Here is a 22,856-nt window from a genome sequence, read left to right as displayed (position 1 = left end):
CGGGCCGTGCCGATACCGACACCCGCGAAGCTAAAGCTTACACAGCATCTGACGGGCGATGGGCCGAGTGGTGCAGATCACACGTTGTGTGATATCAGCACTTACCAAAAGCAGCAACAGCCAATGCTGTGTGGCAACGAATCAAGCATCACTTGAGAAGTTTAGTTGCTTTTCGGGCTCCGAACACAATTATTATCAACACACGCCTGGCACAGATATATGTCCCTGAAGGTTCTTGGATCCATGAGGCCCTACAATTGTACAGTACCTGCAATTTATCACCTGTATAACAGACTCTCTCACAGATTCTGGGATAGACAGAAGAAGACAAATCATTAGTGATATGAGGACTACGCAGTAGATACACCCCCAGTCCTCCTTCCCTCTTCCGTTTGTTCCGGCGCAAGGTTTCAGATCCTGTGCCAAATAGAACCGGTTAAATCGGATAAGATAGACCGACCTGATCCATCCCATTCATGACATAGATAACAGCTGGCAGCATCGAGACATGCAGAATGGTGAGGTTGACCTTGCCGATCGAGGCTCAAATTTTCTATCATGGTTATTTTTACACTATGGGTTTGAATGTTGATCCCAAGACCCCAGACCGGGGTTAACCTTACCCCGTGATAGGGTGAAAGTCATATATGTGCCTGTGGGCTCACTCAAAGATGATCCCACTTATTGGGGCTCCCTTTGACCGAGGGAGCAAGGTCCACGAGTAACTGCGTGGGGGAGACATCTTAGTAGTTGATTGGGTTACCTGTCGCCCTTGCACTTTGTTTTACCGGTACTTTTATATTTAAGACAGATAGGGTGTTCTAGAGGTCCATGAGTTTTTAGAGTTTCCTATGGGTTTTCCATGAAATGCATAATGTTATAGCCCCCTTTCAGATGCATTTACTAGACACGGCATTTCATCCCACTACCCCCCACATCGTGAAGGAAATGGGCAAGGGCATTTTATCGTTCATATTTATCGCTCTTGACTAGACCATAACTAAGACCCCTTGATACCCTGTCTCTCAGACTTTCCAAGACCAGTCATTCATTCCCTTCAGGCATGCTGGCAAATCTGTTGAGAATATCCCCTTGAATAATTCAAAGTTTGAGCTTGTAGGCTTTAGTAAAACAACTTCTTCTTTCCGGGTCAGATCAAGATGTGCAGGGTGGTAACCCTAGATTAAGCTCAGGTAGCTCAATGAGACTCCATTCACACTTCTTTCACCAGCCGTTTTTTTAACTGTCAGCACCAAATAGATATGCCTCACTACATCCAGGCGAGACTGATGCAGAAAGCAATATGCTTAGCGGACCATTGGGTGATAGTTGGCAGATCTGGAATATAGAGTTCTCGGGTCCATCTCCGACGCATGTCATGTAGGCAAATGGGGTATTGGAGGTGGTGAAAACTTTGCAAGTAAGCCTTGTCCAGCCGGCTCTTGCCGTGTCACTGTCAGAGATACCACCGATATTGTCAGTGCCTGGCTCTTGGGCAATAACATAACCACGCCTGTAAGAAACGTGGCCGTCGTCTCCGACGGTGAAGTATTCACCACCATCCGTTGTGAGTACCCAAGGGTTGAATCCATTACTGGCACCTCCACCCACTTTGTAAAAGTTTGAACGGTCCAAATCGTAGCATGTTTCGACACCGATAGTAAATTGAAGATGATAGTTTGGCTGTGGATCAAGCCTAGGCTCTAGTGTGCAAGTGCCAGTAGTTGTAGTGGGCAGAGTGGTAGCATCGGTCGTGGCCGTAACAAGATTTGTGGTGTCCGTTGTGAGATATGTCGTGGTAGTGGTAGACTCAGAAAGAGAGGGTTTAGGTTTACAATTCCCAGCGGAAATAGACGTAAAAAACAGGAACGTAGCCACCAACGTTAGCAGCAGCTTCGGAGACGACATCATGACGGGCCAGATGGAGCAAATTTAGAAGGGATAGTGAACCATGACTTCAGGATCCAGGTAACAGAGGAGGGCCCCTGATGTATTTAACTTATTAATCCGGTTGTGTATAGTCACTAATACAGGTTAGTCGACCCCTGAGAGGTAATAAAAGCAATAGTCCGACTGTTATGGTAAAGACCTGTAATAGTAGTCAGTTGCGGCTAAACTATTGATTAAGCTTACAGAAGCGATGGGTGCATATGGTAAGCCCGTTTATCTGTAGCGCATTAAAGTCAATAAAACTCCACAGGGCGCAGCGCCAGGGACAGATAGCGTAAGGGACTATGGGACACGATAGATATTAGCACTGACTGAATGACACATTGGCCAACGACAAGTGGGGAGCTGAAACGACGATTTTAGCGTTCTGGTAGTAACAAACTCATCTGGTCGGTCGCCACGTAATCGGGACGCGACCTTTGCCAATTAGTAGGGGCACTTGAGAATATGTTAAGCGTCGATGGTAGAAAATAAATAAAGAGTTCGCAACTGGGATATAGAGTTTGAGATAAATTACTGAACTATGGATTACTTCCACCTTCCAGTTACCTCTATAGCGACTCCGGCAAGGTTATGAATAGTTTGGCATGAACTTTCTCCTCAAAAGCTTTATTGAGAAGCTCAAAGCTCTACCTTTGAAACCGCAACATCGGGCTTGCGAGCAACATCACCATTCTCTTCAATTGAGCTAGTCTCCCGAACAAGGCTAGGAGCCTTGAGATTCCTTCTCTGCTTCCAAGTAAGCCCCGGCGTCTCAAAGATAGTATCGATCTCCTCAAGGGTATATCCCTTGGTTTCAACAAAGAAATACCAGACTGCAACAAGCTATTGAAGACAATGAGTCAGTTGAGATCAGTCACATAAACAAGGGGGCCACAGTAAACTTACCTCAAGAAACGTATAGACAATGAATGCAATGTAGTACTTCCATCCAGCATTCTTCGACCCAATTGGGTTTACAAAAGAAGAAAAGAACCCCGCGGCATGCATAATACCTGTCATATAGGCGACTCCACGTGCTCGCACCTCGTAGGGCAGAAGCTCGGCCGGATAAGCCCAGAGAGGGGTCCACCCAAGGTCATAAGCGCCATTGCTAAGGAAGATGGAGACAATTACACCAATCGCGTAATTCCGAGTGCCGTGTTCGGTGTATACTGCGTCGATTGAATTAGCATGCCTGTATCAAGCAGAATTTAGGTATAGTAGGTACTCACAAGCTGCAAAGGTAGTCCACAAAATGAAAGCAAAAAACATTCCGGCAGTAGAGATGATGAACAGCTTGCGGCGACCAATCCGGTCAACTAAGAACGAAGCGCCAAGAGCCAAAACAAAGTTGTAGATAGACAAGCAACCGTTGACTGTAGTTTGCTCAATTGTCTTGGTGATTCCGATACTATTCAGCACGGAGTGAAGATAGTATTGAACTAAACCATTGCCGGAAATCTAGAAATATTGTTAGCAAAGGCTCAATGGAAGTTTGCCTCAGCATTCTCACCTCGAGGAACAGACCACAAAAGGTGACAAGAATAAGTCTTCTCCTGTTCGGTTTCGTTCGGATAAGATCGAGATAGCTGCCCTGCTCCTTGTACTGTGCATCTTTGAGGATAGCCTCCTTGATCTGTGTGTATTCGATCTCCACAATCGGATTGCTCTCATCGCCATTGGCGTGATGCTTTACCAAGAAGCTTCGGGCAGCTGCGCCATTACCCTTGGAAATCAGCCAACGAGGACTTTCGGGGATGAACCAAAGAAGGCTGATCTGGATGACAGCGGGGACAGCTTGGAGACCACTGGGAATACGCCAAGAACGGGAGTCCTCGATGAATTGAGTACCATAGGTTGTCCAAGCCGCGATGATTGCTCCAGTATACCATGCAGTGGGAAAGTAAGACAAGATGGTTCCGCGGTGCTTCGGAAGAGCCAGCTCGGCAAGTAGTAGCGGTGCACCAACGACAGTGAAAGCAAGACCAAAACCGATGATGAATCGCGAAATGACGAATTGTGCAATGTGCTTAGAGGTCGCCTGTAAAATCGCGCCGAGCAGGGTCCATGAAGCGCCAAAGGCAATGGACTTGCGACGTCCAATCTTATCGACGAGCCAACCAATGAGAGGTAGCGCCAACATGGCTCCAACCGTCTGGATAGAGTTGAGCAGACCCAAGACTGGTCCTTCCGGGTGATCAAATTCTAAAGCCCGGAGTCAATCTCTTGTAACTTACCATCGTGAGCTACCATGGCGTCGAATGTTGAGACTCACCTTCTTGCCAGGAGGGCAGCAACTGCAAGCCATTCATGATCATGCCATCGAAACCTTGATATGAACTGCTGAGGATGACAACTGGCAGCCAGAGGTAGAGTTTCCTCAAGCCAGCATCATTCCACCAATGGGTGGACGGACCAAGTGCATCTGCCATTGTAAGGACTTTTCTTTTATAGGTTTGCTGTGAGTTTGAAGTAATAGTCAAAGATTTACTTGCAACGATAAGTGATTCAAGTAAATAGAAACGATGATAGTTACTGTGAGTCTACTTCTCTATTTATTAAGAGTGTTGTCAAGTACTATACCATATCGCTTTATGGTGTTTGCTGTTGTGTCTACTGTAGTTAGCCTGTCTCCAGCAGTCTGGAACCGCAAGCGGTGCACCAACAGCCACGCCACCAACATATTTTAGAGCGTCACGCAATAATGAGGCTGAATAATGAGCAGCACAGAACCAACAGATATTTCTTCCAAATCGCCTTCAACCACAAGACTAAGATGCCAAGTAGCAGGGTCGCGTAGTCTAGCAATCTTCTAGCACCAAATAAAACACGTCGCGGCCAGGGCGGAAAGACGTCGTAATCCTTACTATCTCAGAAATGGCTGTTGAGTATGTGGTCAAATGGCTCCGATCATGGTCAACCAAGTCCGAAGAGACGAGGGTATGGCCATTTTGCTCCGAACAAGGGTCGGACATTTTTGGCAGCTCCACCAACCCTAGAATGCACATCCCAATCGCGTAATACAGCGACGCCATGTAGCGGTACTCCTGTCTGGATAAGCCATCAATTGAAACTCGGAGATTAATTGACCTGCAAATGGAGGAGCCAACCTCTCTTAAGGGACCCAAGTCAAGTTATTCTCTAGTGCGATTCGGACCAATCACCAGGATTGACTAATCAGCATCACTTTCATCTGCATCCAGTCTAACTCACCCTCAGCTTGACTTACAGCGACGCTCAATAGCGAGATAATCGAGGACCTGCTGGGAGTTTGGCTCACAGCCTCTTCCAATTGATCTTGTTTGACCATTTGTTATCCAACCTGTTTGGTCTAGCTTCTACTGCCCAGGTTTCCTTCCAGCACGCAGCATCCAACATGTCTACGCCCACTGACGGGTCGGTCATCGAGACCCAGAAGGATGCGTCGATTGAGGTATCCGTCCCTAAAGGCCTAGACTCAGAGGGTCTAGATGCCATTCGGGTGCTTCTTCAGAGTCAAGCTCTAGGCGGCAACGATACACCAAAACAAATTGGTGTATCCTTCAAGGATCTCTCAGTCACAGCCCCATCAGGAACCCAGATCCAGGTCAAGACTCTGCCTCAAGCCATCCTCAACACTTTTGGGCCCGACCAAGTTCGCTTCATCAAAGAACAGATCTTGGCACGCATCAGCCCACGAAACTCTGACCCTGGGGGAAGAACAATCCTCGATGGATTCTCGGGCGTTGTCAAACCCGGGGAAATGCTTCTTGTCCTGGGACGCCCTGGTAGTGGATGCTCATCATTCCTCCGCACTATCGCCAGTCGATCCAATCTGGCCACTACCGGTGACCTCGAGTACGCCAACGTATCTTCTTCTGTCTTCAGGCGTGACCATGCCAGAGAGACCATCTATCTGCCTGAAGAGGACAGGCACATTGCTTCCTTAACCGTCAGACAGACGATTCAGTTTGCTCTGCGCAATTCTCTCCCGACAGATGCTCGCAACGCGAAGCTCGTGGCAAGCCTGGTTGATGTTATCGCCAAGATCTGCGGTCTCTCACATGCCCTGGACACTCCTGTTGGCGGAGCATTCTCACCCGGTGTGTCAGGCGGGGAGAGGAAACGGTAAGAGAAAAACTTTCAATTCATCACCACTATCATGTCTAACCTGCATCCTTGTAGTGTTTCCATCGCCGAAGTCCTGGCAGCTGGTTCCTCAGTCCAATGCTTCGACAATTCGACCCGTGGTCTCGATTCCTCCACCGCCTTGGACTTTGTCAAAGCTCTAAGAGCCTTCACCGATATCGGCCACAAGACAACTCTCGCAACACTCTACCAAGCCGGCGAAGAGATATACCGAAACTTTGACAAGGTTGTCGTTCTCTCCGAAGGACACGAAGCCTTTTTCGGAAGCACGTCCGAGGCCTGGAACTATTTCAGCAACCTTGGATTCATTCCCATTCCTGGCCAGACGACGGCTGAGTTCCTTGCAACCGTGACAGACCCCGAAGAGAGGAGGGCTATTCCCGGTTCAGAGGCTGATAGCATCAAGTCTTCTGCTGATCTTGCTGCAGCCTTCAGAAGGTCTAACAACTATGCACGCCTCGTCAGTGAGATCGACGAATATCGAGAGAAACAGGGTCAAGCAGACGCTCTACTTCCATCCTATTCGTATCGCTTATCGCTGCCTTCTCAGGTCAAGGAGAGCTTGAAGCGAGAGTATCAGCTCGTCAAGGGACAGAGACGGGTCTACTATATCAAGTGGATCACAACCATCATTCTCTGCCTCGTCTGCGGCAGTATGTATTTCAACATTGAGAACAATGCACAGGGCGCCTTTACCCGTGGTGGTATCTTGTACTTTGCACTGATCTTGAACGGATGGTTGCAGTTCCCTGAGCTTTTCGATGCCTACACAAACAGGCCTGTACTAGAGAGACAAGGTACCTCGAACCACCCTGACACCGCAACTGTCGAGATTGTGTTTCTGACGATCATCTTACAGCCAACCTCCACCTGACCCGTCCCGCTGCAGTCGCACTGGCCCGTTTTCTTATCGATCTGCCGCTCATCGCTTTCCAGCATGTCCTTTTTACCCTTGTGTTTTACTTTCTTTCACGGCTCCAGGTTGAAGCTGGTAAATTCTTCTTTTTTTACCTGACGCTCTTCATATCGACCGTATGCTTCAGCAACCTCCTCCGCATGTTTGCCTATTTCGTTGGGACGTTAGATGACTGTGAGTTCCCATGACCCATATTTCCGTGACAGCACTAACGTATTTTGGTGACTAGGCTTCCGCTATGGAGGATTCTCTTGCACAGTGCTTCTTCTTTTTGCCGGCTTTCTTATACCTCCCAATGACATGAGTCCAGCCTTCGGATGGCTGCACCATATCAATCCCATGTTCTACGGCTTTGAGAACGTAAGTTCCATGATCCAACTAATGACCCTCGAAATATACTGACATTTGCTTCAGCTCTTTAGCAGCGAGTTCAGCGGCTTAAATCTCTCATGCAATGATAACCTCATCCCAGCACAGGGTGTTTCAGGGCATCAGACTTGCGCCGTGAGAGGTTCTTTGCCCGGCCAGACCAGTGTTCCAGGACTTCAGTACGCCGAATCTTTTGGATTCTCTTACTCCCACAGATGGCGAAACATCGGTATTATGATCGCCATCGGTCTGGCCTATCTCGTTGCTGGCATCTTTGGAAGCGAGTTCATGAGCTTCGCACCCAACGGTGGAGCTCCCCTCGTGTTTGCGAAACGCCGCGATACTTCGAGTTCAGACTCTCACGACGTTGAGAAGTCCGCCCCCTCATCCGGCCACGCCAGCGTTCTTTCAAGTCGGATCGGCCAGGTTGCCCTCAAGTGGAACCAGCTCAGCGTCGACATCGGCGATAGTCATATTCTCAAGAACATCTCGGGGTATGTCAGGCGGGGAGAGCTTACTGCTCTCTGTGGCGCCAGCGGAGCAGGCAAGACGACACTTCTCACAGCTCTAAGTCAGACCAACTTCGCGGGCAGTATCGTCAGTGGAGAGGTTCTGGTCGACGATCAACCTCCCAGCTCGAGCTATAGAAAGACAGTTGGTATGGCACAACCCCATGCCAGTTTCTGTTGAATGGTGACTAACGGTGTTCCTTAGGATTCGCGCAGCAGATGGATCTCCACGACGGGACAGCAACCGTTCGGGAGGCCCTCGAGTTCTCTGCCCTTCTACGACAGCCAAAGCACTACTCCAAGGCCGAGAAGCTGGCCTATGTCAGCAAAGTCTTGGACTTGCTTGATCTTAATGATGTCCAGGATGCTCTAATTGGAGAAGATGGCGGCGGTCTTGGTGTCGAGCGACTCAAGAGAGTAACGGTGTGTTTTACGACCTCCCCCGATCCCTACCATCGAAGCTAACCTTGGGCTTAACTAGATTGGCGTTGAACTTGCAGCGCGGCCCGAGATCTTGTTCGCCGATGAGCCAACCTCCGGGCTGGATTCTCAAGGCGCATCTCGCATCGTCCACTACCTCAAGACACTCGCGCGTCAAGGCCAGGCAATAGTTGTCACTATCCACCAACCGTCTGCTCTGGTTTTCTCCCAATTCGACAATCTGCTAGCCCTGTCTTCGGAAGGCAATCAACTCTAGTAAGTCTCCATTCCCAAGAAATCTATCTATCTTCGCAACCTGACCATGATGTAGCTTTGGCAAGGTCACCGAAGCTCTCCCGTACTTTGCTCGTGATGGCGCAACATGTCCTGAAGGAGCAAACCCCGGTGAATTCATCCTCGAGACTGTTGGGGCAGGTGTCAATGCTCGCACTTCCGACAAGGGCTCCAACTGGGCTTCGACATGGGCCGCCTCCCCAGAGGCCACTGCACTTGGGCGTGAGATCGCTATCAGTAGTGATACTCCGAAGGGTCTCTCACCTGCGATCGACGAAGAAAGCACGTCGGATCACAACGCATCCGTGATACTTCAGACATTGCTTCTCACAAAGCGAATGCTGCTTAACCAGTGGCGAAGTCCTCCGTATATTTACTCCAAGATCTGGGTGCATGTCATCAGTGCTATTCTCGTCGGGTTCACTTTCTTCCATATTGGCACTAGCCCGCAAGATCTTCAGAATCGGTGAGTTCTGCTTCAATTTATACAATCTCTCCAAATCGCTAACCAACTCAATAGAATGTTCAGTGTCTTCTTCATCCTCTTCCTTTGCAACGCTATTGTAAACGTGATCTTGGCCCGTTACTTCTTTGCAAGCCTGTACTGGCAGTTTCGCGAGGGGCCATCTCATGCATATGGATGGATTGCTTTCGTGTCTTCGACCATACTCTCAGAGATACCCGGCGCTATCTTGGTCACCGTTCTGTACTTCGTCATTTGGTATTTCCCAGCCGGTTTACCTTTAGATCAAGCCGGTTACATCTTTCTATTCCTTCTCACATATGAGATCTTCCAAGTACGTCACACATGGGTCCTTTTAGCTAGTGGTACTCCTCTGACAATTGCAGGTTCTCCTTGGTCTCTTCATGATGGCCCTCAGCCCAGATCTCGGAGCAGCAGGAAATGTTCTCGTGTTCATTGTCTGCACTTGCAACTGGTTCAACGGCATCATCGTTCCTTACAGCCAGATCCAGGTCTTCTGGCGTTACTGGGTAAGCCACAACGTTTCCATAATTATCCTCGCTAGCCTTTCGTCTAACATAAATACAGCTCTACTACCTATCTCCATTCACCTACCTTCTTGGCGGGATGGTGACGGCTGTGACCTCATCTGTTGAAGTGTCGTGCTCACCAGCAGACCTCACAGTGTTTACCGCCCCTGCTAACGAGACTTGTTCATCCTATGCATCTGAATGGGCTGTATCCGTGTCCGCTCAACTACTCAACCCCGACGCTTCTGGTGACATCTATTGTCGGGTATGTCGTTGGACTAGTGGGACTCAGTTCTTGGACCAATTCAACCTTGGTGATGGCCAACTCGGCGGACAATGGGGTAGTTGGGGAATCTTTGTCTTATTCACATTCAGTAATCTTGCCTTGGTCTACTTCTTCACTTGGGCCACCAAGGTGAAGGGGTGGAAGCTATTCTACTTCTTTTAGATAGGGACAACTCAGTATTGTCACTGGTCAAACTGGTCAACCTGGCCTGTGTTGGGCAGTGGGTATTAAGAGTTCAATTAGGCTGGGGGTAGCACGTTCAGGTTTATTATTCTTCAATGACAGTTCAATCCATTCTTCTTATCAGCGTTCGTCTTGCTCTTCTTTCTATGCTGACATGTGCCGTTATCTATCGATCGCGACAGTGTTTGCTGCTGGCTGTGATGTTATCGGGAACAGTGAAAATTGGAAGATGACCATCTCAACTTCTCAAGAAGCCATCGCATGGCGTGAGTTAATAATTTGGTTATACCTATTCCGTCTCACTCTTCTCTTAAACATATATCCAATGAATGTGTGATTCCATTCATACCAGACGATATTGTTACTACAAACTAAGAATGCTATTGAACCAATCTATCCCAATACCCATCACGCGCTGATTGCAGTTCTCAGTGAGTGCTCCTGTCGTAGATGACCCTCTTCCTCCACGAATGGTCCTAAGTGACTGATAGCGGCATCAGTAACTGGCGCCTTTCCCTTCCCTCGAGCAACAGCATTCGCTTTAACCATGACCTCGTCCCATTCCTTGTCCGCCTCACTCAGCCAAGTGATCGCCCCTCCCGCACCGAGTTCTAGATCATTGCCAGACTTGACGATCGTGCGAATCACAACGGATTGGTCGACGGTACCGCTAGCACAGATGTAACCGATACTTCCAGAGTATATGCCTCGCTCACGCTGACCTTCAAGAGAGTCGAGGATCTGAACTGAGCGAAGCTTTGGGGCGCCGGTCATGGAGCCAGGTGGGAAACAGCGTTCGATGACCTTGGTTCCTCCTACCGATGGGGCAACATGGGACTGTATTGTGGTTACGAGCTAAGTCATAGTCAGTCATCGTGTCATGAAGTCACACTTGGAAGATGTAGTCTTACCTGATGGACAGTTTGATAGGTTTCTACATGCAAGAGCTTAGGCACGGAAATTGAGCTTGGCGGTGAGATGTTGTGAAGGTCGGATCGAATGAGGTCGACGATCTACATAAAATTAGTCAAACGAATCTTAAACAGCGGCTTTGTGCTTACCATCAGATTCTCGGCCAGCTCTTTGACATCGGTCGCAAGGTGATGCTTCCGCCTCTCATCCTCAACAGGATCAGGGTCAACAGCAAGGGTGCCCTTGATTGGCTTCATCTCTGCAACTCCATTACTATCGATGGAGATGAATCGCTCAGGCGATGATGAAAGGATGGTCTTGTCATGAGCGGCAAAGTATATGTACGCAGAATAGGGCGCAGGATTTCGCTTTCGAAGGTCAAGATACAGACTGTAAGGATCTACCTCGGGGCTCTTTGCCTTGAACTTTGTTGTCAGTGTAAGCTCGTATGTCTCCCCTTCTTTTATTGCCTCCTTGGCTGCCCAGATAGTGTTGGAATAGGACGCCTCGTTGTCGAGCGCGACGAAATTGGGCAAGGGATGCGCTTCAACGTAAGGTGGCGATGGCGGTGCGTCAAATACCTCACGGACACGATTCAAGTAAAGGTCAAACTCGGCCTCATCGATGCCTATCTTGCTCGAGGCGCCAATGGCATTGCCAATTGGATCCTCTTCACCTCGACGTATCAAGCTGAACAGCGTCCACTCTCCAGTATAATTATCGAGTCGAAGCACGGTGTTTGCGAAGAGTTGCTCGCTATCGCTGTGCTTCAAGCTGACATCCTTCTCATCAGGTGGGGTGAACTGGTAGCCAGGTAATGATTCTCTCTTGAGCTCATAGCCAAAGTAGCCGATGAGCCCAACCTGGAGCAAAGGCTGACCAACATCTGTCTCTTGATCTAGCGACTCAGAAGGGAGTGTCTCGGTGTTTGCCACGATGGTCTCCTGCTGGAACTTCTCCAGCCACGACCAGTAGGAAACACTCAGCCTCTCCGATTTTATGTTCTTGCCATGTTGGTAGAAAGACACGTGCCTCGACTTAGTAGAGTAGCTCAGTGTAAAGGAAGCCCAAGATAGATAAGAGTTGCGAGAGTGTGAGTCTCTAACCTACAACCGAGTCAGAATGTGAAAAGTGCTGGGCAATCAAAGAGAGGAAACGTACCTTGGCGCTATCAAGCCATGCTTCCCCGTCTAAAGATCTACCCCTAAATAGTGTTTGGAACACAATCTCTGCCGACGGGCCTTTGCCAATTCTAGCAGACTTGACGTAATAAGGTGAGGGCTGTCGCGCTGTGTCGGCCTCTGCAACCAGTGCCTTGCCCAAGTCGGTTTGCTCAACAGCGTTCTGCTGAAGAATATGCTCAGGCAGTGACGCGTTCTCAAGAACCCTACGCTTGGTCCATTGATTTCTCGGGTTGCTAGTCACCCAAAAGTCCAAGACGATATCTCGGAAGTTTGAGAGTATCTGCTTCCCATGGGCAGAGCAAACGCTTTCTGGATGCCATTGCGTACCAAAGACCGGGCGCTCACGATGTTGAAGTCCCATTAAAACCTTCTTAGAAGGGTTCTCTGGGTCGTATGTCCATGCTGTGACTTGAAGCTCTGGTGGGACATCTAGAAAGTGTCAGCAAGAACGGAATATGAAGGTTGAATATTGGAGGGATAAGGTACCTTCAATGTCCAATACAAGACTGTTATACCTTACTCCATCGAACTCCTGCGGCAAACCACTCAGGATACCTGTGCCGCGGTGATGAATCTGACAGATCTGACCATGTTTGATATTTGGTGCATGGATGATATTGGCGCCGAACGATGTACCAATGCCTTGATGTCCAAGGCAGATCCCCAGTATGGGAATGTTGACTTCTCTTATGAGCCGAGCGTTGAAGCCAAAGTCTACTTCGCGCTGCGGTGTGCCGGGTCCTGGTGATAGGATGATGGCATCTAGATGAGGGAGGACGTCGGATTTGAAGTGATCCCTAGGAACAAACAGTTAAACATCGCTTACAGTAACAGGCTTGGGACCTTTTTTGTTCTACATACCATGAGAACTGATCGAATCGAATAATAGATACACTCCACTCCGGATACGACTGGCCATCATGACCCTTCTGAGTGCCTTGGAGAAGTTGTAAAATGTTGTTGGTATAGGAATCATAATGATCAATGATGAGAACCTTGATCGTGCCCATTTTGGAAAAGTTTGATGCAATGTGAAAGTCTCCGATGTTAAGATGAATTTGAACAAATTTCACTTGGAATATGACAAGATTGTCAGGTATATTTTAGCAGCAGACCTGCTTCACTTCAACTTGATGCGACTAGCGCGGGTTATTATGCAAGCCGACTCAACAATAGCAACTCGATTCAGAGAGAGACGCTGGGATCGAGAACACATACAATCTTACCCACTCTATTCCCCATGGTCCTACTAGCCAAAGAGAGTTTCAGACTTGGAGCAATGCGAGCCAGTAGCTGGCTGTTGTCAGGGTCCTCAACGTGCCTCCATGTTCATGTTCCTAGTCAGGAATGACTTGAGAATTAACCCGTATCGTGTCATTGTAGCTTGCGTCGGGGATGCACAGCATAATCCAGAGATACTGATGTCGTCAGCCATGGTTCAAGTGCTTGTAGGTGGTTCGGCGTACCCGAAAGTGCATAGCTGCCTTCCGTTTCTTGTCGCAACGGCAGGGAAGGTTGCCTGCCGAGGCGTAGACTTACACAGGTTAGAGCTTCACTTCAGTCTCATACACTGGTTATAAGCATGTGTACGACCTCTACTTGATATTCGCTAAAGCAGGGCTACTTCCTGTTGACCACCCCGGAATCTCCCTGCGTGCCATCACGACATTGCAGGATTATGTTGCGAGACGTGGCGAAGAACAATATCGAGTTTAGAATCACTATGAACGCTGATAAGAGAAACACTTTTGGCTAGTCTATCTGCCGGCATGCGGCTGACATTACCAATCCTTCACTCTCGGGTACGGAGTGAGGTAGCCTGACAGGAGTCTTGATGCAGGTTTGTTTGAAAAGGCGTAGGGTAGTGTTGCCCCCACTCCCGGGTACAGACCACCGATACGCATTTCCCGATACGATCAAGCGCGGCAGGACTGTTTGGCTAATTGCAGATCCCTGTAATCACGCTATAACGCGCTAACTTGATCGGGGAGGATGCCCCGTCCCTCTCGGAGCTATGTAGACGTCCTCTGCTGTCTTCTGTCCAAGCCCGTTCCCTCTTACCATCGCCTCGGAGAAAGTGAGAGATGCAGCCGGTTCTGTTTTCGCCGAGTCGCTCTGAGACTACCTCTCGCCGGGCCAGAGATGCCTCCAAGCAGGGCCCCTGGCGGTGCTCCAACTGCCCCAAGGAGTTTGCTCAGAGTGAGTACTACGCCCTGTTACCCCTTGTTATGGTCAATCCCTTTGAGCAGATGATGGTTCGTGCCTGTACTGCCAACAATCGCAATCTTGGCCCTGTCCGCTGCACTTTCCCCCAGTTGCCTGGTAGGCTAATTAATCTTTCTTTATCTCTGAAGAGGAATATCGGTACAAGCATCAACAGCGCTGTATTCAATCGTCCCAACGACAAAAATTATCCAAGCAAAAGTCTTGCACAGCCTGCGCAGCCTCCAAACTGAGCTGCGATCTGGGTACGCCGTCATGTTCACGCTGCATCAACAGGAACAAGACGTGCCGATACGTCTCGGCCAACAATCCCAACGCCGCATCTCAGCAGATCGAGGCATCCCAACGGCCTCGGGTGCACCACGCTCGAACCAATTCGGGGCAGCCATATGATAGCAATAGCGTTATCGGAAATAGCTCATCGCTTTCAAGTTACTCTAGTCGCCGTCAATCAGATCTTGACCTTGAAGCTGTCATGCATGACGCGGGGGACCAAAGCCGCAGTTCTGCCACCTCCAACGGCCTGTCACTTGCAGCTCTCCAACAACAACCATTACCCGCACCTGCGACTAACGGCGTCAACATAAATGGGTGGCATGCGAACACACAGGCAAACAGACCCATTGTCGGCTTTGGAGATCCTACGCCAAGCCCAGGGCAGCTTGAGAGGGACGGCATTTCATTATTTAACTTGACCAATGAGACAGACCCTGCGTCCCGATGGCAGCAGGAGATACCTTGGTTCTCGCAGAATGTATTCCTCTCCCCTGAACTGCCTATATCTCCAGAGCTCGAAGACCCTTTGCAAGGAGGCGGCTTCACAGGAGCTTCTGAGGATCTCAACTTCGATCTCCTGGGCTCACTTGGGATCTTGACTCAGAATCGGATTACTCCGGGCCAGACATCTCAACCGGCTGGATTTTCAACCATGCTGAATACCCCAATCTCATCTGAGGGTCACTACCCAAGAACAACATCCATTGCAAATCACCAGAGCAACCAGAACTCTCCACTTGATGTCGAGGCCGATACCGAACAAGGCAAGACTCTTCATGGTGCCGTCAAAGCTGCGCGTGGTACGGAGTTGTCGAATACGGCTGTACCACGTCAGCCATATGGTATCAGTCGAAATATGCAGTCATGCCCTTTTCACAGACTCCACAAAGACGATGATCTCATCAAAATGGTCAGCAACTACCCCAGTGTCATGTTACAACCTGGAGTATATCCCCCATTTGTACATCACAAGCTATACCGATGTTCTGCTGGGGATGTTGCAGAACCGCTCGCTAAGGCCTTCTGCTGCGTCGGGGCTTTCTACGCATCTGTTCCAGTCAGCGAGACGTTTGTTTACTCGCTCATAAATGAAGAGACTAACAAGCTTGTCAAAGGATTTGTAAGTGACCGGTCGAGTCCGAACTAGTCACCGACTCTCATTAACAGTGTGCAGCACCAACTACCCGGTTCTGATGCTGACATGCTTGCGGTGGTCCACGCCATGTGTATCTATCAGACCTTGGGGTTCTTTGTGAGCGTAAACCCAGAACAGACGCGTGCAGCCGAGTCACAGCAGATGTTCTTCCTCAAGGTAGACAACATGTCCCCTACTTAAATTTAACAAGTGACATGAGCTAAAACAGTACGGCAGATGACCAGACGTCTTGCCAAACAATATCTCCAAACCTCAACAGCCGAGGACGGTGAAGAGAGCAATTGGCGCAAATGGCTCATGGACGAGACAATACGAAGAACTGTTTTCCTTGTCAATGCGATCAATACCCTTTCCTGTCGTGTTCAGAAGCAGGATCCAAACTACTTTGAGCCTCTGGACAACGACCTCATTCACAACTTGACTCTCCCAGCACCTGAGGCTATCTGGAAAGCCTCGTCGGCAGAGGAATGGACTCTCGCCAAGTCTCAACTAACCGCTGATGACTTCGCACGGACAAAGGTCACGATCCGCCGGGCTGTTGATCAGATCAAGAGTATTGGAAGGTCTGGAGATCGAGGCGCTCCTCTTAGTCCGCTCCAGTTCGACATGTTTGATGACTTTACAAAGCTAGTCATTGCTACAGCAGATGTACAGTAATAGAATCTGATGATGTCTATCAAAGTTACGTGAATTCAGTAGCATTTCTTCTATACTTTAATGTATTAAAATGCTGACAATGTCATACGCCAGCACTATGCCTGAAGACTCAACTGGAGCCTGGTTTGTATGAGTACTTGGTAATTATATTCCAAGGCAAAAACGAAGATAGGATGTAATCGACCTATGCGGTAACTTAAACACTTTTAATCGAATGAGGGTCACTTAGCCCCCGCAATGAACAATTGAGATATAGTTAACATATCTCATTATGCACAGATCGTTGAATAATATGCAAGTGCATATGTACATAGAAATTGAGTAATGCATCTGATACTTCCTTCCAGCGTCATTGGCGAAATGGTCCAGCCTTTACAGATCCCTAACTTATAGCCTTCTCATTAATCCGATCCAAGATTACCAGGCGCTCCGCAAATCCCTTACCAGCCTTACTAAGAGCATCAATGTTATCCTTTTCTCGTGATAGAATTACATTTTCAGGATAAAACTTTCCGAGGAGCGCTAACTTCAGAATAGGGTCTGATGTAGGAATGATGTGGATTGTGTTTCCATGACCATCCTTTACTCGCGGTGAGATGACAAGTCCAGGTCGCGAGAGAATGTCTGCCGCATCGTGGACAATGGTCTTGTGTGTGCCATTAGCACCTTGTGCCGACAGTGCACTGAGGATGGGTGATGATGTTCCATTTGTAGGTCCCTTGTCCGCTTTGACTTCATACGCGTAACGTCGACCACGGGCGATCTGACCGAGGTCAACAGACACAGACTTCCCCGAGTACAGTGTGAGGCGTAGTTTGACAATGCGTCGGAGAGCGTCCTTCCCAGCGTCAATGGCCAGAGAAGACTCGGTGACCCTGGTGTCAACCCCTAACAGCGAGGGCAGGTTCCAGCTACCGTCTCCAGAGAGGGCTTCACTTGCTGCAAGCTCTGTTCTGGGAGCGTCAATGTACTCTTTATGCTCGTAGTCAAACAAGACCTCGCTCTCCGAGTCATAGACATGGGCTGGATGATAACGTAGTAGGTGAAGAGAAGTAGATCCGGACAGGAAGGCTGGCAAAACGAGGCCTTGAGAGTACTGAAAGCCATAGCCACCTCGAGGGAGATGTCGCGCTGTGAACACTTTGGCCAGGTCAACAATAGCGACATGCTGAATTGTGCCTGTCAGACAGTGTACAAGGAAAAGCTTCCGAGGCTCTTCTAGATCGCGGATACCTCGGTCTGAGTCACGAGGAATAACGAAAGGCACCTTGTCGTAGTTCTCAAAGGGAATCAAACTGTCACGAAGAAGAATCATCCGATGAAGCCACTCATTATAGAGCTCCATTAGCTGCGAGTCGCTCCGAGGTCCCAGAAGAAGGCTTGCAACTGCTGGAGTCCAGAGATGTCCCTCACAGGGACTTCGGAGTCGTATCTTGGGATGCGCGTTGGTAGGATCGATGCTATCGTGGACGTATCCAACCAGTGTCTTTGCGATCTTGTTTGCTTGGATCACAATCTCTCTGCGAGCAGTATCCTGGGACGAGTGGACCAGTGGCAGTGTAGACTCTCGACCCGTGGTTGCAAGAGAAGCTGCCAGACCATTTACGAGGACAGTGCGAGCAGGGACATCGTTCGGTCCATCTGGGCCAAGGCGAGATATGATGACATCGAGAAGGGGCGAGGCGGTGGCGACCAGCTGTCGGACACTATAAACTCCCGGTGGGGTGTAGAGCGCATTGTTAATGATCAGAGGGTAGCGCTCAGCTTTCGAAGAGTCGTCGTTGTATGGAGGAGACGGGGGAGATGTCATGGCAACAAGTCCGTCTTTCTGAGTCCACGAAGGGTAGACGGTATAGCCCAAGGTGAGATTTGCAAGATTGGCGAGTCGGTAGGGCGGTGCGGAGGGAGGGGGAGGAGTGATAGCGGAGACCATTGTACGGGCCAGAAGCATGTGGTTGGAGAGAATCAAGGTTGGACAGAGGATTCGAGGGGGAAAAGAGTAGGCGAGTAGGAGGGGCAGGGCTATGATAGAGGACCGAATGATGGACTGTACCGACGGCTCGGTCGGTTGCGAATGCAATGCGGCTGTTTTCGATGCGTAAATACTATCCCGATACTGGATATCCAGACCGACTTTTGCCAGGTAAATAATTGTTTTTCCTTTACTCTGATGTCTGGATATCGTTCTGGGGAATCGGGCGCGTGCACAAAGAAAATGTAGAAAGGAATGGTCAAGATGATTGATGAATAAGGCAACGGGAAGGGAGATTAATCGCTGGCATTAAAACAACCCCATACGAGGCTCAGCACAACGGGTCCTCGGGGCGTATCGTCTGTCGATGTCCGATGGCCCTGACCAGATGTTGGTCCTCGCTACGCCCCTTAGTCCTGCTGTTGGTTGAGACAACTGCTGCTCCCAGCGCTTTCTTTCTTTAACCCCAGGTAGAGCTGAATTGAATTTGGCGTGTTCTGGCTGATGCTGAAGCAGTTGGTTCCTCTGCCCATTCCAGACTAAGAGATAATGGGTTAGGTTGCTGAGCAAAGAGAGCTTAGTAGGAGCGCCATCAAAAGCTTTGCCCAAATAGTATTAATTGTCACCAATAGAAGGTCTGGCGCAATCAGCATGGGTTCCGCACGCAATTGTGGACTTCGCCTCGGAGATTTATGGCAGTTCCAGGTTGCGCAACTCCGAGGCCATCGGAGTTGGATGGCATAGTGGGGATCGACAGGCAAATGAACCAATGCTAATAGACTTGCTAAATCTCATGCAAGGTATGTGCATGATAATTCATGAGAGGAATTACAAGCGTGTCTCTGCTTTGCAATTGGACATAGATTGTGTGCTTGTAAATGTTGCCAGATCTGGCCGTTAGCTTAATCGGGATGATGGTTCCGACTACGATATTCCACCATAATGGTATCGAATTAGTAGACAGCTGCAGTGTGTTTGTGCTTATGGTCATTAAATAGTGGTTGTTAAGGTCAAGTCCACTGAACCAGCAATCACTCACAGCTGCTGGCCAAGCTTAATCGCCGCTCTTGACTCTGAATCTGGAAACCTACCAAGCGAACTTGCTGAAATGGCTTCTGCAACTGTTAGTGCCGTGACTGGTGCCGCGACAGTCTCTACATCACTGGCACCATTCTCAGGTACAGAAGGGACCTACATGCTACCTCACCATGCCAGGGAGATTCAGAGATTACATCGCCAACACCTCTTCATGAACACTACCACGGGTGGTCAATTGCTCGTAGTACCCTCTATCCACGACAAAAAGCCCTTACGCGTACTAGACTCGGGTGCTGCTGATGGTAAGTTCCTGTTACTCATACCTTATACTTGATATTGACATTCGTAGGCTTCTGGCTACGGGATCTGCCCCGCCAGCTCCCATCGCACGATCTGGAGCTCTATGGAGTTGATATTGGATCCGATCTCTTCCCTGCACCAGATGATAACGCCGCTCACAGGGTAGAGCTTCGCAGCCATGATGTGAGAACTCCCTTTCCACATTCGTGGGACTGGTCCTCCAAGTTCGACGTGATCAATCAGAGACTTCTTATCTGGGGCATCCAGTCTACTGAGTGGCCTCGTGTCATCTCAAATCTCGTTGAGTCTCTCAAGCCTGGCGGCTATATACAGCTCGTCGAGGCTGAATGGATTGATCCTAACAATCTGGCTGATGAGAAAACAAGGCCTCAGCTAAGGAAGCAAGCTGCCCTACAGGAGTGGTCAACTGCCACCTTCGGTATGGACATTCATATTGCGTACAAGCTTGAACAGCTCCTGCAGGACGCTGGCTTGGAGGATGTCCGCAAGGTCCAATTTGATCACGGCTACGGCGCCCTCGCAAGATCTAAGGACCAGAGGGATGTGTCAGCGGAGCTCTGGGTTGAGTGCTTCAGGACCCTGGATGAGAAGATCCCTGGTGAGTCGAACCTATAACAACAAGAGATTCAGTACTAACTAAATTGCTTAATAGACGGCGGAATTCCTGGGGTTGCGGCGAATTCGAAGGAGTTCCATGAATTTCTCGATGCTTTGGAGATCGAGATAAAGACTTATGGCTATCAGCCTAAGCTCAACTTTGTATATGGACGAAAGCCCTAGCTAAATGAGATAAGAAATCTAGATCTAAGTAGATGTATAAGTCTTTATTCTATCATTTAATAGGACACTGAAAAAGTCACAACACTGTATTGCGTAGAACCAGGGCTCTTGATGTTTAGAAATTGATGTGCGATTACTAACTAAGGTGGTCGTCATATTCTGAATGGTACTTAGATCTTTGTACTGTATATGATTTTAAAACTGATACTTACTACATCAAGCTGTTATGAGAATAATGCCATATATAAAAGGAGCTACAGGCTGAGAGATAAAGGTCAGATTTGCTATCGCCGTTAAATAGATATAAGAGTAGATGCTGCTAAGCGTCTAACTAAAGTTCTTCACAAACTCGGCAAAGCGTTGCACCAAATCCAACGCCTGCTCACCAGACAACCTAGGATCACACAACGACTCGTAGCAAGAATTCAAATCCCCCTCGTTTTCGCAGGATGGACCACCTAAGCATTCTGTGACATCGTCTCCCGTTTGCTCCAGATGGATACCCCCAAGGTGACTCTCAAGACTCCGATGAACAGTATATGTCTCCTCAAGCTCAGCCAAGAGGTCTTCGACCTTTCTGGTCTTGATCCCTTCTGACGTAGTAAACGTGTTACCATGGCAAGGATCACACATCCATATGGGTAGATGACCGCTGAGCTGCACTGCTCTGATGATGGTGGGAAGTACCTGCCTCACCTTGTCGCGTCCCATACGAGTGATAATGGTGACCTTGCCATACTGTGCTGTATCAGGCGCTAGAGTGTCAAGGAGCGCAATCACGTCTGCTGCAGTGGCTTTTGGGCCGATCTTGACACCGATGGGGTTTCGCAGTCCACGAGCATACTCAACATGGGCGCCATCAAGTTGACGGGTTCTCTCACCTAGCCAGATTGATGTTGCTGACAGGTTATAAGACTCATGCGTGAGAGAAGATTCGTAGGGGAGGTGAAGCGCCTCATGCGATGTGTAAAGATGGCACTTGTTGAATGCCTTGCCGGGTACTGAATTCGCTAGCCCAGTGACATGACGGATGCTGTTCTGCGTCGCCGCAGCATAGAAGTATCCCAGCATGAGTCGCTTGGGGTCTGGATTTCTATCTTCCAGTCCCTCTGAGTTTATGATATGACCTCGAAATGCGTGCACCTTTTCGCCACTTGGGAGGATCTCGAGAGGGTTTGACCTTGGCTTGGCGTATTGTCCTGCAATACGTCCGAGAGGAATGACAGGCTTTCCAATCGCATCCTCAAGTATTTGGCTCTGTTGATGGAGTAGGTCAACCTTACGGTGGATGATATCATGCTGTATATCGTGGAAACTCTCTGCACAGTCTCCTCCTTGGATGATGAAGCCACGACCCAGAGCAACATGGTAGAAGCGAACCCGGGCCTGCTCTATCTCCAAGCGACTGACGAGAGGAGGCAGTTGCTTCAGTGCTGAGCATACGTTCTCCAGAGCATCTTTATCATGGTACTCCACAGCCTGAGCAGCGAACTTTGGCCGCCATGAGTCTGGCGTCCAATGGATGGCCTCATTTCCATTCGCCGCGATTTCCTTGACTAACGTTGAAGCCGCGGACTTTCGGTTCCGGTGACCGGCAGGAATCCGGAAGTTGAATGTCTAGTCAAGAAGTCTTAGCAGTGGGATCATGTAAAGGTTTGGCTGGATAAAGACTTTACCGGTATCTCAATGTGCATCGCGGGTGTATGCAACATAGTCCGTAGTGGTTGCCACTTGTCTAATTGTGCGATGGCTGTTTACCAATGGAGACCTTGATAGGGTCTGAGTTCCTGGTACAATGTATGTTGGGAATAGAGGCGACTTGTTAAAATATCTTGAATCTCGATATCTACAACGCTGAAATAAACAAAGGCGTCTCTCTCTAAATGTAATCGACCAAGATCTTCCTGACATACACTCGACTTCGCGTTCGGTCAATAACAGCGGACAGAGGCGAGCCCTGCATCTACAATTACAATGTCACAATTTTGCGTGATTTTGCCTCTGATTGTTGTGTTCCAGCTTGTCCCAGTCGCATTCCGTTGCTGACCCAAAACGTGCCTTGTGAGGCGTGGGGGATTCGTGTACGATGCTATCGTGGCAAAGAGATCCTGCCAGAGGGCCCGATCCGCTAATGCAAGGCCTAAGGGAAAGTTTCTGCATGTCGGAGTTGGAACTGCGTTGATGTGGTAGACTGAATCGTCGGGGAGGCCTTGCTCGGACATAGTTAACCATGGCACTTGGCCAAATATGCGGCTGCATATGCACGTCGAGTCACAATCCTTCGTCAGATTTGAGAGGGCTTGTATG

General features: G+C 49.1%; 8 protein-coding genes across 8 annotated transcripts; 3 read left to right on the top strand and 5 right to left on the bottom strand.

The window, feature by feature from the left end:
• Positions 1 to 1,239: 1,239 nt before the first annotated feature.
• FTJAE_10265 (uncharacterized protein) lies at positions 1,240 to 1,911 on the bottom strand (the record flags this gene model as incomplete). The annotated part of the gene is made up of 1 exon (XM_037343090.1): positions 1,240 to 1,911. One exon carries the CDS (start codon positions 1,909 to 1,911, stop codon positions 1,240 to 1,242), a length of 672 nt encoding a protein of 223 aa, XP_037202723.1.
• Positions 1,912 to 2,571: 660 nt separating this feature from the next.
• Positions 2,572 to 4,364, bottom strand: FTJAE_10264 (hexose transporter; the record flags this gene model as incomplete). Its single annotated transcript, XM_037343089.1, has 5 exons — positions 2,572 to 2,775; positions 2,839 to 3,104; positions 3,165 to 3,393; positions 3,446 to 4,137; positions 4,208 to 4,364. 5 exons carry the CDS (start codon positions 4,362 to 4,364, stop codon positions 2,572 to 2,574), a joined length of 1,548 nt encoding a protein of 515 aa, XP_037202722.1.
• A 944-nt stretch (positions 4,365 to 5,308) lies between these two features.
• FTJAE_10263 (ATP-binding protein multidrug cassette transport) lies at positions 5,309 to 10,009 on the top strand (the record flags this gene model as incomplete). The annotated part of the gene is made up of 11 exons (XM_037343088.1): positions 5,309 to 6,039; positions 6,097 to 6,857; positions 6,920 to 7,150; positions 7,206 to 7,336; positions 7,391 to 8,003; positions 8,060 to 8,277; positions 8,336 to 8,550; positions 8,606 to 9,034; positions 9,089 to 9,365; positions 9,418 to 9,561; positions 9,620 to 10,009. 11 exons carry the CDS (start codon positions 5,309 to 5,311, stop codon positions 10,007 to 10,009), a joined length of 4,140 nt encoding a protein of 1,379 aa, XP_037202721.1.
• A 429-nt stretch (positions 10,010 to 10,438) lies between these two features.
• Positions 10,439 to 13,136, bottom strand: FTJAE_10262 (para-aminobenzoate synthase; the record flags this gene model as incomplete). The annotated part of the gene is made up of 6 exons (XM_037343087.1): positions 10,439 to 10,885; positions 10,942 to 11,043; positions 11,092 to 12,048; positions 12,104 to 12,555; positions 12,613 to 12,923; positions 12,988 to 13,136. The coding sequence occupies 6 exons, from the start codon at positions 13,134 to 13,136 to the stop codon at positions 10,439 to 10,441; spliced, it is 2,418 nt and encodes an 805-aa protein (XP_037202720.1).
• A 1,074-nt stretch (positions 13,137 to 14,210) lies between these two features.
• Positions 14,211 to 16,438, top strand: FTJAE_10261 (uncharacterized protein; the record flags this gene model as incomplete). The annotated part of the gene is made up of 4 exons (XM_037343086.1): positions 14,211 to 14,448; positions 14,562 to 15,745; positions 15,800 to 15,937; positions 15,998 to 16,438. 4 exons carry the CDS (start codon positions 14,211 to 14,213, stop codon positions 16,436 to 16,438), a joined length of 2,001 nt encoding a protein of 666 aa, XP_037202719.1.
• Positions 16,439 to 16,820: 382 nt separating this feature from the next.
• FTJAE_10260 (uncharacterized protein) lies at positions 16,821 to 18,371 on the bottom strand (the record flags this gene model as incomplete). The annotated part of the gene is made up of 1 exon (XM_037343085.1): positions 16,821 to 18,371. The coding sequence occupies one exon, from the start codon at positions 18,369 to 18,371 to the stop codon at positions 16,821 to 16,823; it is 1,551 nt and encodes a 516-aa protein (XP_037202718.1).
• An 808-nt stretch (positions 18,372 to 19,179) lies between these two features.
• Positions 19,180 to 20,549, top strand: FTJAE_10259 (methyltransferase; the record flags this gene model as incomplete). The annotated part of the gene is made up of 4 exons (XM_037343083.1): positions 19,180 to 19,210; positions 19,409 to 19,750; positions 19,798 to 20,367; positions 20,422 to 20,549. The coding sequence occupies 4 exons, from the start codon at positions 19,180 to 19,182 to the stop codon at positions 20,547 to 20,549; spliced, it is 1,071 nt and encodes a 356-aa protein (XP_037202717.1).
• Positions 20,550 to 20,876: 327 nt separating this feature from the next.
• Positions 20,877 to 22,243, bottom strand: FTJAE_10258 (DAHP synthetase; the record flags this gene model as incomplete). The annotated part of the gene is made up of 2 exons (XM_037343082.1): positions 20,877 to 22,166; positions 22,226 to 22,243. The coding sequence occupies 2 exons, from the start codon at positions 22,241 to 22,243 to the stop codon at positions 20,877 to 20,879; spliced, it is 1,308 nt and encodes a 435-aa protein (XP_037202716.1).
• Between the last annotated feature and the right edge of the window lie 613 nt (positions 22,244 to 22,856).

The sequence above is a fragment of the Fusarium tjaetaba genome, assembly GCF_013396195.1.
Source record: "Fusarium tjaetaba strain NRRL 66243 chromosome Unknown NRRL66243_c0000238, whole genome shotgun sequence".
Classification (NCBI taxonomy): domain Eukaryota; kingdom Fungi; phylum Ascomycota; class Sordariomycetes; order Hypocreales; family Nectriaceae; genus Fusarium; species Fusarium tjaetaba.
This window is presented reverse-complemented; position numbering and strand designations above follow the sequence as displayed.